The sequence below is a fragment of the Tenrec ecaudatus genome, chromosome 6 (assembly GCF_050624435.1).
Source record: "Tenrec ecaudatus isolate mTenEca1 chromosome 6, mTenEca1.hap1, whole genome shotgun sequence".
NCBI classification, from domain to species: domain Eukaryota; kingdom Metazoa; phylum Chordata; class Mammalia; order Afrosoricida; family Tenrecidae; genus Tenrec; species Tenrec ecaudatus.
In genome coordinates, this window is record NC_134535.1 from 22,048,638 (window position 1) to 22,062,311 (window position 13,674).

The window sequence follows — 13,674 nt, forward strand, 5'->3', positions numbered from 1 at the left end:
ATAATAGCCACCCGATTGGCAGACATTAAAGAACAAGTGTTTGCCCAAAACAGAAGACAAACAAGTGTTTGCTAAGCTGTGGGCTGCAGGGGTGAACACAGATGTAAATGTTTGAGAGAACAATGGAGCTTTCCCAGTCACACAAACGTGCTCTCACAGCAGCAGCTCTCAAATATTTGGTCTCTAGGCCTCGTGGCTTTCTGAAAACTTACTGAGGATGCTGAAGAAGTTTTGTTGTTGTGAGCTTTGCCTATGAATATCTACCACATGGGAAGTTCGGCAAAGACCTTTTTAGAACACAGGACTACACACGTAGACATTCCAGGAGTTGTCCGAGTGCTGTCATCAGACATCTGGAAGGGCACGAAACTCGTGACCACAGTCCAATGGTCAAATCATGCCTTTGTGTCAGGGGAGCACCTTTTTCTGCTTGCTGATGTCCTGGGAAGGGTGCCAGGGGTTCCGGGACCACACTTTGAAAAGAGTTGTTCTGCAGCAACACTGTCCGTCAAATCGTTGCAGCACCCCGTGTGCCCCGCATTGTTGCAGGCACCGTGAGGGCATCAGAGGACCAGACAGACAGTATCCCCGCCCGGGCGGAGCCTACATTGTAATTGGGCAGAACATTCATAAAAGCATTGTGCATACTGGCAAAAAAAAAAAAAAAAAGCGACAACCACCCAAAAGCCTGTGAACAGAAGGGCACATCAATATGGCTCGCTCGGAGACCGGACGGCAGCGAAAATAAGTGAATACACATGCAACGCATCAACCTGGATGGAGATCCCAGAAACAAAGTCAGAAAAACCAGGTCACAGAATACGGACCGTTTATTGTCAGTTACATGACAGTCCCACACAGGTCAAAGCAAGCCGTATATTCTTCAAGAAAACACACATAGACGGTAGAATCGCCCAAACAAAACCAGAAAACCCATGGGAATTATTAACAAAAATTTCTGAGTAATGTTTATCCCGTGTGTGTGAGGCCAAGGAAGACAAGTGGGGGGGCTTCTAGGAGGCTGAGAATGTTCTAGTTCTGCAACGAAGGCTGAATTATTGGGTGGTTATTGTATTTTGGAAAACATACACATACAATTTATATATATATTGTTTAAAATTTTTTTTCTTTGCAATATACTTTTGTATGTATCATTTTACAACAAAAGAAATACATAGTAAGCTATCAATGCATTTTTTCAACAACAAAAAAGGAGGAAATGTATGAGTTCTCTGCTGTGCTTTCTAAGTCAGCTTATAGTTTGAGCTGGTGAGGAAGAGGTGCATGATAAATCAAAGGAGAAAGGACTAGAAATTACTCCACACAGGAGGGAACTGCAGTCTAATAAAGTCCAAACAGATGGCAGTTATATGGTATTGCTCTTCTAAGCGGGGTCTCGTTAGCTGGTCATTTTGCTCCGCGGGGGTGATTATTGGTAAAAGGCAGAGAACGGCTCGGTAGGTATGACCAGTCTCAAAACACACCCACAGACATAGCCTCCTGACCGAGTTCTATTGACTTTCCAAAGTACAAATTCCCTCGGACACACTCTCCTAATCATATGCACACGGCCCACGGGCTGTGGTGGTTTAGTAATGGTTTCTCTGTCTACATCAATAATGGGTTCTGTGCCAGTCATAAAAGGTCATGGCCATTTGACCATTGTGACCTTTTATCAAGATCATTGCTGGCAGTGTCAGTTCACAGACTAACCAGGATATAGGTCAGGTGTAATAGCTTCCCGATTTGGGGAATTAGTTAGGGATGTTGATACACAACTGAAAAATCCTGGGTGGGGAGCGGAGGGTGGGTGATCTAGAACTATACTGTCCAGCCATCTCCAGGGCCAATCTTCTCAGCCGGGTCTGCCCGGGGACTGGCCTCTCATGAGAAATGCCTAGGTATTTCAGTAGTTATTTCTAAACTCCTGGCCAATCACTGGCTTGAGTCTTCCAGAATTTAAACTGGAACGGACAATGCCACCAGGGGTGTCTACTGCAACTGGGGGTAGGTTCATTTGTCTCCCGCAGTTCAATCTTCCTTCAGAACTCCAGCCAAACACATGCTTCCCCTTCCCCATCCAACGGTCAGTGTGCTTGGATGCCAAGGAAAAGGTTGGAGGTTTCTGTCCACCCAAAGGTGCCTGAGTGCTCTTTTCCTGAAACCATCCAGTGAAAGCCCAATGGCATACAGTTCTACGCTGACACAAATAGTTGAATCAACTGATGGCATCTGTTGTTTGCTGTTGTTGATCAAAGCCTGGGTGTCATCCTTAGCTTGCCAGTCATGAGAATGAGCTTTTTTTTGGTCCAGCCTTTTTCCTATGCCATCTGTAATGCTCTCCCCACCCCCACGCCCCGGATATCCCACCCTTTAACCACCACCCTCTCTTGCATGCTATGCCGCCATGGGAGCCACCTTCATGCCTTCGTTATATTGTATGGCATACAAAGAACCTGCCCACCCTTTCCCAATAGGAAGCAGAAATTAGGCAGGAGCCTTTCTCAGCTTAGTAGGGCCCTTCCACTCTCTCTCCCCGGAGAGGGAAATGCCCTAAAGGACCTACTCCTTCCCGCCACTTGTTGACCATGATTTATTTTCTAGGGGACAGGGCCACTCTGAATTCCGTGAGCAAAACCCACTGCTCCCTTTTTAACCTGCACCTGGTTCTGACACAAAGGTTCTCCTTGTGCCTCTCAGCATTCAGGGTGGTGTGTTCTCTGCTGTTGTTCAGGTGCTGTCGAGTCGGTTCGGACTCAGTGACTCCATGTACAACAGAATGAAACCCTGCACGGCCTGCACCATCCTCACGACTGTTAACAGCAGCCTCTGTGTCAATCAGTTAGTTGAGGGTCATCCTCCTTCTCGCTGCCCCTTTCTTGTACCCAGTAGGATGATCTTTTCCAGGGGCTGGCTTCTCCTGATAATATGTCCAAAGTGTGAGAAGTCTTGCCATTCTCGCATCTAAGGAACATTCTGGTTGTACTTCTTCCAAGACAGATTTGTTTGTTCTTCTATCGGTCCACATTTCTCTTTAGCTTCCTGCTCCTTGGTGAAAAGATCTGGAAGGAGTGGGTAGAAGGCCTTGTCCCTTCTCTTGCAGCTTCCATATCTGATATCCCACCAACTCATAATTTGTATGCCTTTATCTTCAGGGGTTGCATGAAAATATATTGACATTGCCAGGTAAGCTGCAAGAACTTGATGAACCAGTCACATCCAGCCATGGCTCCAAAGATTCCTCTCTACTTATGATCAAAGGTTTCATAATTCTGTTCTCGAGATGTTAGAATTTGAGGCACATGGCAGGGCTGGTATCCTGAATGTGAACTCGATGACTTTTAAGGGCCATGCCCTTGCTGAATTCAATTTATCCAAGAGACCCACATATAGAACAACATATAGAAAATAATTTTTTCATCACTTTCAGATTAATCTTTTTCAGATTCATGATCTTTTAATAAACCCACAAGTTGACATTTCTTGATTTCAGTTCTGCAGACAATAGTACAGAAGCAATTGATAGTAATTACATATAGAAATCCATTTTTAACAAGAACCCAGATCCCTGAGATTTTATGAGCTTTTTCGTTCTTCGAGTTTCCAGAACTTGCTTTTCTCACTACGCTGCAGTTCATATTTCCAGGAATTGTCAGAAGGCTTTTCTAGAGTTACAGATATATGGAAATATGCTGTGTTAGATGGTGTTGAGTTGCTCCCGATTCATAGCGACCCTATATACAACAGAAGGAAACTGCCCAGTCCTATCGCACCCTAACAATTGTTATGTTAGACTGCACTGTTGCAGCCATCGTGTCAACCCACCTCCTGGAGGTCTTCCTCTCTTTCACTGACCTTCTACTTTACCTAGCATGATGCCCTTTTCCAGAGACCGGTCTTTTCCTGATAACAGGTTCAAAGCACGAGGGATGAAGTCTCTCTGTCCTACATTCAAAGGTGCATTCTGGCTGGCCTTTTTCTCACAGATTTGTTCATCTGGAAGTCCGTGGTACTATCAGCATCCTTCACCAACAGCACAGTTCAAAGGCAGCTGTCACTTCTCTGGTCTTCCTCATTCATTGTCCAACTCACGGATGAGGTTACTGGAAATATGGCTTGGATTAAGCAGATCTTAGTCCTCCAAGTAACATGCTTGTTCTTCAACGCGTTACAAAGGTCTGTGTAGCAGATTTGCCCAATGCAACATGTCATCTGATTTGACTGCTGCTTTCACATGAGCATTGTGCATCCAAGCAAAATGAAATCCTTGGCAAGGTCAATCTTTCTCCATTTATTTTAATGTTGCCCATTGGTCCAGTTGTGAGGTTTTGGTTTTCTTTCCACTGAATTGCAATCCATACCTAAGGCTGTAGTTCTCGATCTTCATCAAGAGCTTCAAATCCTCCTCTCTTTCAGCCAGCAAGGCTATACCATCTGTTTATCATAGGTTGTGGATAAGGCTTCCTCCCATCCTGATCCTGCATTCTTCCTCATGTGGCCCAGCTTTTCAGGTTTGCTCACACAGATAGAGTAAGTATGCCAAAGGATGCAACCCTGACACACATCTTGCCTGATTCCAAACCATGCCGTCTCCCCTTGTTCTACTCAAATGACTGCCTCTCTTGGTTCAGAAATTGGTTCCATCTACATGAGCATAATGAAATGGTCTGGAGTTCTCATGCTTCTCAACGTTATCCAGACTTTGTTACAATCCATTCCGCCAAATGCCTTTCCGAACTCAATAAAAGGAAACTAAACACATTTCTGGAATTCTCTGCTCTGAGCCAAGATCCATCTGATGTCAGCAATGACAGCCCCTTTGTGCCCTGTCTTCTGAATCTTACTTGAATGTCTGGCAGCTCGCTGTAGATGTCCTGCTACAATCAGTGTTGATTTTATCATTAGCAAAATTTGACTTGTATGTGAGATGACATTGTTCCATAATTTCTGCAATCTGTTGAGTCACCTTTCTTTGGAATGGGTACAAATATGGATTTCCCAAATTTCTTGACATAGATAAGTGCTTCCAATGCTTCATAAGTTTGTTGAAACCTTTTGATTGGTACTCTGCCAACTCCTAGAGATTTGTTTTTTGGCTAATGTCTTTTATCAGTGCAGCTTGTACTTCTTCCTCCAGTACCATTGGTTTCTGGTCATATGCTACCTCTCGAAATGGTTACATGTCAACCAATTCTTTTTTGGTACAGTGAATCTGTGTTTTCTTTCCATCATCCTTTGAGGCTTCCCGCATCATTCAATATTATGCCCACAGAATCCTTCAACATTGCTTGAATTTTTCTTCAGTTCTTTCAGTATGAGATATGTTAACTGTGTTCTTCCTTTTTAGCTTTCTAACATTGTCTTTATACTTTATTTCTTGATAAAATTCTACTTTGTCTTCTCAATCTACTTTTTGGAATTTTCTGTTCGCTTCTTTTAATTCAGTTACTTTAATTTGCTTTAGCTGTTCTACATTCAAGAGCAAGATTGAGACTCACAAATATACTGGAGTGACTTCAAAGGGAAGTATGTCAATGTCTACTTATCTTCTTGTAGTTTAAGGATCCTTTGTCCTACAAGCTTTGTCTTCCTTAGCAAGCTGTTCCCTGCACTTAAACAGGCAGGCTGTGTTGGTGTTGTTGGTACTGTGTGCCATCAAGTCAGTGCCACCTTACTTCAACCCTGGAGGCTATAGAACTGTCTTATAGGGTTTCCAAGGCTGTAATCTTTATAGGAGCAGTTCACCTGGTCTTCACTCCCAGGCAGTAGGAGGAGGTTTGAACTGCTAACATTTGGTTAGCAGCCAAGCTGTTAACTGTGGGGCTGAGGCACCTTCGGGTTTTCACTAGTGCTAGACAACTGTCAGTGGCTTCCCTGAAATGGAAATCGGAGAGGCTGACTTTTGAAGATTTTTATCTCATTTCCCTGATTGCGTCAATTAAAAATTTGTAATCCAGACGTACCTGCCAGGCTCATTTATATGTTCAGATCTTTTCAGATCAAAGTCTTCTTGAGATCTTTTTAAACCCCTTATGTTAAATCTGCCTTAGCCTAGCAAATAAGAAAGGACTTCAAAAACTGTTACTGTTTGATGCAATTCCACTGTCTTTTCTTTTTTTTCCCCAGGAAGTTTCTGGGGCCTCCTCATATGAGAAATATTGCTTATTTGTCCCAGCACTTCTCTTAGGAGCTTATTACTGGCAAGGTAGAGTGAGACAAGGCTCCGGTGTTTGCATTTCCTCCAGGGGCTTCTTAAATCTGTTAAGCTTCTTTCCTTTCCATAGCTTCCCTCCCACTTGGACCCCAACTTGAGAGTGGGGAGATGACGGGCGGGGGGGGGGGGGGGGTGTGGAGAAGTGAAAAGGTGAGAATTTTCTTTCCTTGTTTATATTTAAGTGTTCAGTTTGCCTAAAAGACGGACTACCTGGCAGAGGGAGATGGGCAATGATAAAAAATAAAGGTACATAGAGACCAGGCTGCTTAGATGGAGGAGTTAACAAAGGATAGAGGGCCTGAAAAGAAGGGGTCACAGGAAATGCACCATCGGGCTGGCAATGTCTGACCTGGATCTTGAAAGAAGAGGAGGACTGAAAACAAGAGGATGTGCATCAGGAAACAGTGAGGCCCAGTTGCTGAGAGGAAATGTGGGGAGATGTCAGGAGGGGTAAAAGCTCCAGGTGACAAGATTCGGGCTGATGAGCGAGCGAGTCCCGGGGTTTGAGACACAGAAGGGGCTGTCTGGCTCCCTCAGAGCCCTGTGGAAGGAATAGTGTAAGGCAGAAACCTGGACGCCGAGAAAGAAGAAAAGGGTGAAAAGCATAGAGAATGAGTAAGTAAAAGACAAAAGTGGTGACAATAACTTGTGGGAAACACACACACCTTTTAACTTCCCATCATTCCAGTTCACCCACACTACAGGCATCCTGTTGCTATGAGAAAATGATGCCCAAGTATAGCCCACTAATTTAGAGACACGATTTTAGACACAATCCGTTCTCAATGCCGAGAATGCTGATAATCTTACTTAGAATGAATGTCACATAATCATGTCTCAATCGCCTGGCCCTAACCAATTCTCCTTCATGGAGTTCAAAATAAGTAACATCTGTAATTGTTTATCTATTAGAAAAGGTGCTTTATTTTACATTTCATTGGTACACAATACATGAGACTGCCTCAAATCAGTTCTTGGAAAACACAAAGACCAAGTCTATTTTGCAATCTACTTCATTTATGATCAGATGACAACAATGATTTTAAATATTAACAATCTCTTTGTATCCAAAGTTACACATATTTTATGTTACAAATGCTTTTTTTTTAATTGAAGCATCTTTAGTTATAGTAGACCATATCTCTAATCAGAACACATCTCTGCTAGTCTACAAGTCTTTGAAATGATGGACCAACAGTTTCACCTTCCTAAAAACATTATATACTTGGATTATGGGGTGGAAAGTGACAGGCAGTCAGATTAAAAATCTGATTTAAAAATTTCAGGTAAAACTGAGTTTATATATGCCTTATAGTTAAAATTACCAAACAGTTTACAAAACTAAAATAAAGCTGATACAACATCCTAGAAACCATAATCTAAGAGCATGCAATATCAAAAATATACTCACTACATGTATGAGTCAAAGTTGCAGAACACAGAAGAGAATGTGCATAAAAACTTGCTCTATTCAAATATCCTATCCAGCTGGAGAAGTAAAAAAAGTAATTGAACTATGGAAAAATCCTCTGGTGGAAACCATACAGGCGTGGCATGGCCCATTGCCACTCAACAGGAAAATGTGCAAATCATAAGAAGCTAAATGCACTTCTCTCTTTATTTACCCCCAAGCCATTCAACTGTGAAACACACAGCTTGAAGCTCTACTAGGGTCTAGCACTAACTACGAATGCCAAAGCCACAGAGATTCTGCAATGGCATCTCTCAGTCATCAATCATGCTTCAGGGAGATAAATATGACTGGTTTCGAGTATACAAATGCCAAAAAATGACAAGCGAATCTGGACTAATTCTCAGTGAAGGCATTGATCATTTTAACAATTCCCGTGGTAGAGAAGAAAGGCAGCCTTTTCTGACAAGTTGTTTACATGTTAAAACCATAGCTTCATATGCACCTGTTGCCCTAGAAAAGCAGAGGCAAGTACACCAAAGCCTCGTGCACACGCAAACAAACACTCCTATCCTTTGCTTATCACCAACTTACTCCTCGTCAGTAAGGGAAGTGTTTCACCTTGATAACAATGAAAACTAGTGGGGGAAGAGAAGTGCTTCAAGATGCATATTGCTGACTGATACAGACCAAGGAGTTAAAAGCCAGGCTTCTTCTAGTAAAGCAAATACATTATTAAAATAATCGGCTGGAAAGGTACATTTACCATAGCTTTCCACTCTTTCTTTAAGCTAAACATATACGTAAACACAAAAAAATCCTAGCATTTAATATGTGCAAAATTGCTCATGATTGACTTGAATGCTAACTTTGGTGAAGCATCTGTTTAGCCTGTATCTGACATGGTAGGGAAGCCATACAAACGGTTACAAACATAACCTTGAGGTAAGTTAGCACACTACTAGTGCAAAAAGCAAGCACATGCCCGAAGCAAAGCACAGGAGTTAAAAATAAATGCAGAATGAAGCTCTCATCAAGAGACTTGCTGTACTAACAAACTGGAGACGCTCCTTGTAAACACTGGTTGGGAAGGACACACTTAACGCTTAAGGCTCATACAGCCACATAAACAGGTATCCTACCAACCCCATCGTAGTGCATTTATTTCCCCGTGAGCATTCAGAAACCACTCACCACATGTCTAACAGTTTGCATATTTTCTTCAGGAGAAACTTCATGAGACACATTATTTACAAATACTGTAGTATAAAAATCCCAGTTTCTTACAAAAAGTATATATTAAAATATTCTATGCATTTTAAATTAGTAACTGGAACCCCCCCCCCTAACTACTGGGTCTACAGAATGAAATCCATCTTCGCTGAGGGGACGGCACATGATGCTTGAGGGTCAGCTACTCAGTCCCTACACCGGTGCAAGGCGAGGGGGAGCGACCACAGAGACCTGTGCCCCTGCAATCACCGCAACTCTAGTTACAAACAGCTTCTCTGCAATTACTGCTCTGGAGGATTGATTCCAGATGCCGCTGGCAGTGACACTCCGACAGTGAGAAGCCTACAGCTGTGAGACATGCTCACTGCCCGCAGATCATACATCCATCTGCGCTGTTAAGGTTGCGATGGAACCTGAGTAAGCTAATGCTTCTATTTGCAGTAAAAAAATTTTGTACAATTTCCAGGTAAAAACAATGCAAAAATAAAACATTTAGAGCATGTACAACATCTTACAAACGTCTGAAACACGGTTTCAAAGCTTGAGGCCTACTTAGGTGCTTCCTTCTTTCTGCCAGGAGAGGCGCTGGGCTTACATGTTTAATTTTACATGACCAAGGCTTGCATTTCTGTGAAAGTAAAATCAGAATGAGCAGGATAAATGTTAAAATGTTCAGAATTTTAACACTTAAGTTTGTTTTTCTTGATAATCAAGAATTTTTGTGCTGAAAGGGGCCTTGCAGGTAAACTCTTGGAACTGCCTCACTTATGAGTGAGGACACGGAGGGGCCACGTAAGGAAGTGCTTTGGTCAAAAATACAGTAAATGCAGTGGTCTGCTAGGAATCAAGAAAATCCATTATTTGGTTGTGTTTTATCATGATCCTTAGAAAAACAATGAACATTTTAAAGGAGAGTTTCTGAACTTGCCTTATTTTTTTTCTTCTTAAGCTTTGTGCTTACTGTAAACAAACAAAAAATATCAAATGTCTATAAAGTTAGTATCACAAATATTATTCAATAGAAGATATCCATTAGAGAAGAGAGAACTTAAAGACAGGGCATTTACAATGTAAAGAACATTCACTGTATTAGAGCCTAATGTACAATAAACAGTTACTAGAGACATCTAATAACTCGAGGGTGACTGAGTTACAAGGCCTTTATAAAATATATTGGAGTAACAAAGCCTTTTGGCTTTTTATACCCTAATTATATAACTACATATATGTACATATACATACTAATTTTCAGAGTCTTTGCTTCTTTTCTATTTTTATTTGGATCTAGAATTGAGCAAATACATTTTAAGAACTTAAAAATTCAAATTCATAACTGTTAAGAAATACAGAAAAAACTCTTTTAAGTCACAAATCTTCATAACCAGCTACTAATAAATAATCCTTATTACAATATCTTCAGTAAAAATCCAATTCAACTCACAGGTGCTTTCTTATTGTTACCTTGGAGCCATCGAACTTGAGTAGCTGGTCCATATCCCTTTTCATTCTTGGCCGAGATCCTGAACACAACGGCAGGCCTGGATGTGTAATCAATATGTGCATTTGCTAGTTGCCCAGAAGTTACCACACAGGAAGTCTTAAGACCACAATAAATCCTCATAAACACAAGTTGACTTGGATTATCCTGTATCTGTGCCGTTCGGATAGCCAAATAGGCTGAATACTCCAAGATATTTCCAGAAGGTGAAGTTGGAGGTTCCCAAGAGAGGTGGATCCCCTCAACATTCTTAAAGGGGAAAAACAAACACAGAAGCAAACAAGTAAAGGTTCTAGCATTTTTTTTCTATGATCACTTACGACTATGATGACTCTTATCTTAAGAACACCGAAGTCACTTTTTGCTACACTATTTTTGTCAGATCTTTTATTACTGAATTTTTAACTTAGTTTATTGGATCCAAAATGTTTAATTCATGCCCATGTATTAAAAACACAACTATATTTGTATGTCCGCCTCTGGTACCCCAATGCTGAGTAGAGGGCTCACTGCGCTCAGCAGGCTGGAGTGTTCAAGCCTGGCACACAGTATAGCAAAGGACTGGCTCCTGAGCATTTCCGGGACACAACCTCTAGCCCTGAAAAGCCTAAGGGAGAAGGGTTTCTTTGCAACTCAGTAACAGCAGGAATATGGAATTCCATGGCCTTTAGAAAACATATTTGTGTAATAAAGCTTGTCTATAGACAATATAAACTAACATATAAGAAGCTGTTTCACAAAGTTCATGGGAAACTTCTGTAATCTTTTCACTCCACTTTCCCATGAAGCCCCCGCCCATAGGCACCCGAGGCCCTGGGCCACCCCAGACAGCCTGTGCACACAATGAGAGGTATGGAGACCATCTGCGTTTGTGGAACCCTGGGCCTCATGGCATCAGTTGATCTTGGAGAGGGTGGGAGGGGGTGGAGGGAGGGTGGGCAGAGGAGAAGGTGGCAGTGGGAACCGAGTAGCTAAGGTCAGTCACACATTTGCTCCATGTTAACATGGCTGACTCTCAATGGGAATCCTGGATACCAAGGCTCAAGTCCATCTCCCTGGCTGGCAAAAGTTTGCACATGTTGGCACACATCGTTGCTTGGAGAATTAAGCTCTGTTCCTACAACTCCTCCGGGAGAGGACAACCGGAAGCTTCCCCCTCAGTTTCTTTCGGACTCTGCTCTATGTACTCTCTCCCTTTGCAGACTCTAATTTGTATTCTTTCCGGGTAAGCGACACTAGCTGAGGACAGAACCATTCTTTTGAGTTCTGTGAGTTTCCTGCAAAACCACCACATGTGAGGGTTGCCCCAAGGACCCTGACATATCAGTGAGCCGTTTCTTTCTCCCTGAAAGCAGACTAGAAATTTCCTTTTCAAAGAAGAGCCTTTGGATAAATATAAGCTGATATAACACTGTGTTCTATTAAGAACTTCCAGGTCAAGATTTCTAGTTCCTTAACAACAAGGACAACAAAAACAAAAAACTAGCATAACAGGTTTACCTTCCTTTCTAGAATTTGTGTATTATAATTCTTAAAATTTTGTCCTTAAAGATATCATCATGAGTGATTAAGTTAAAAAAATTGTTTTTAACTTGTAAAACTCTAAACTGGCCCTTTCACTCCATGTACAATGTCTCAAATAATTTAAATCACCAATAAGCCTTGCCCTGACAACTTACCTTTGAAATTCTGACTGCAGAAGGAGCTCCAGGAAAGCCAGGAATGCAAGTTTTAAACTCACTGATTCTGCTGAAGGGACCTATCCCACAGCCATTGATGGCAGCAACTCTGAATCGGTATCCTGTGCCAGGAACAAGATCGTGCTTCTTCAGTAAACTGTAGTCAGTCACGTCTGCATTTCCTAACTGAAATATAACATGTCAAAGTCAAAGAGAGGCTGTAACTAATTACTTTTTACATAAACAATCCAACTTTTTGTTGTTGTTAAAAATCTTATAACTATTCTTTTTATTTGCCAGGCAAATGATTGATTAAAAAGCTCAACAAGGTAAGGCCAATGACAAGATTTTGGAGAAAACTAGGAGATCAAACTCCTCCAAATTGTATTGGTTTTTTAGTAAGCACTCTTTTCAGTTTAAACGATCTAACGTTTATTGTACTAGCTCCCATTTGTTTCTCTCACACGTGGGAAGCAAACCCTCCACTACAGAAGTAACTGAGCCTGTGAACCTGCGGGGACTGCCCTTTCCAGTGAGAGTCCCTGGTGACAAAGACAAGTGAGGGAATAACAACAGAAGACAGGAAAAAGGCAGGGGAGTGACAGAGCTCTACAGAAAGTGTAGCTCCATGCAGACATCTCAGAAGCCTACTATCCCACAATGGTCTGGAGAGGACCACCAGCACCCTCTGAAGACCCATATGCCAGCGGCCACAGGAAAGAGGGTGTGATGAGCATGCAGTAATTCGCATTTTGAAAAGTGATATTCACTAAAGCACGAAGAGATACTCAATGTTTTAGTCATTAAGGAAGTACAAATCAAAATCACAAAGAGATACCATTTCACACCCACCAAGATGGCAATGAACAGAAAATATCAAGTGCCGGTGAGGATGCAGAGAAATTTCCTGTGCATTCTAAATGGATATGTAAAATGGTACCATTGTTGTGGAAGAGTCTAGCATTTCCTCAAAATAGAAATCACACAACTATCATATGACCTAGCAATTCCATTCTTGGTACCAAACTGTTTATGCAAATAATGCGTGTATTAGTATTCTGTGGGTGTCTTTGGTTTTTCCAATTGTGGCCTCCCCCAATGAGGGAATTTCCTATGTTAGAATAAATAGCATGCGTATACTATATAATATACTTATATGTATGATGTTGATATAAAATGGGATATACATATAATGGAATATTACTTAGCAGTAAGAGAAATGAACTTCTGATAACGTCTATGACATGTATAAACCTCAAAAACATGTGGCGTAAAAGTTGTCACACAAAATGACAAATACTGTTATGATCTCAATTATATGGAATATCCAGATTAGGCAAATGCATACAGATAGAAGTTAACTTCATTGTTAGGAAAGGGAAGTTACTGTTTATAGGCTATTGAGTTTCCATATGGGATGATTAACAGTTTTTGGAAATAGATAGTAGTCATGGTTATGCTCTGTGGTGAATGTAATTAAAGTCACTAAGTTGTATACTTAAAGTGACAATTCTTTAAATCATATCTAGTTTACTACAATAAAAACAGTATTAGCCAGCCACTGAATAATTAGACTGCATCTAGCAGGAATCGCAAGAGTTACAACTTTTAGATATTCTTTCACCTCACCCTTGTAAGA

General features: G+C 41.4%; 1 protein-coding gene across 2 annotated transcripts in view; it reads right to left on the minus strand.

Moving 5' to 3' along the window:
• Positions 1–6,328: 6,328 nt before the first annotated feature.
• The window catches only part of HCFC2 (host cell factor C2), a 47,542-nt gene continuing 40,196 nt past the window's right edge, over positions 6,329–13,674 (minus strand). For both annotated transcript variants that reach the window (XM_075551073.1, XM_075551072.1), the window contains 2 exons: positions 12,036–12,221; positions 6,329–10,605 (listed from right to left, as the gene is read on the minus strand). In XM_075551073.1, the coding sequence (XP_075407188.1) occupies positions 10,291–10,605; positions 12,036–12,221 (501 nt within the window). In that variant the 3' untranslated portion in view covers positions 6,329–10,290. The remainder of the gene's footprint in view (positions 10,606–12,035; positions 12,222–13,674) is intronic.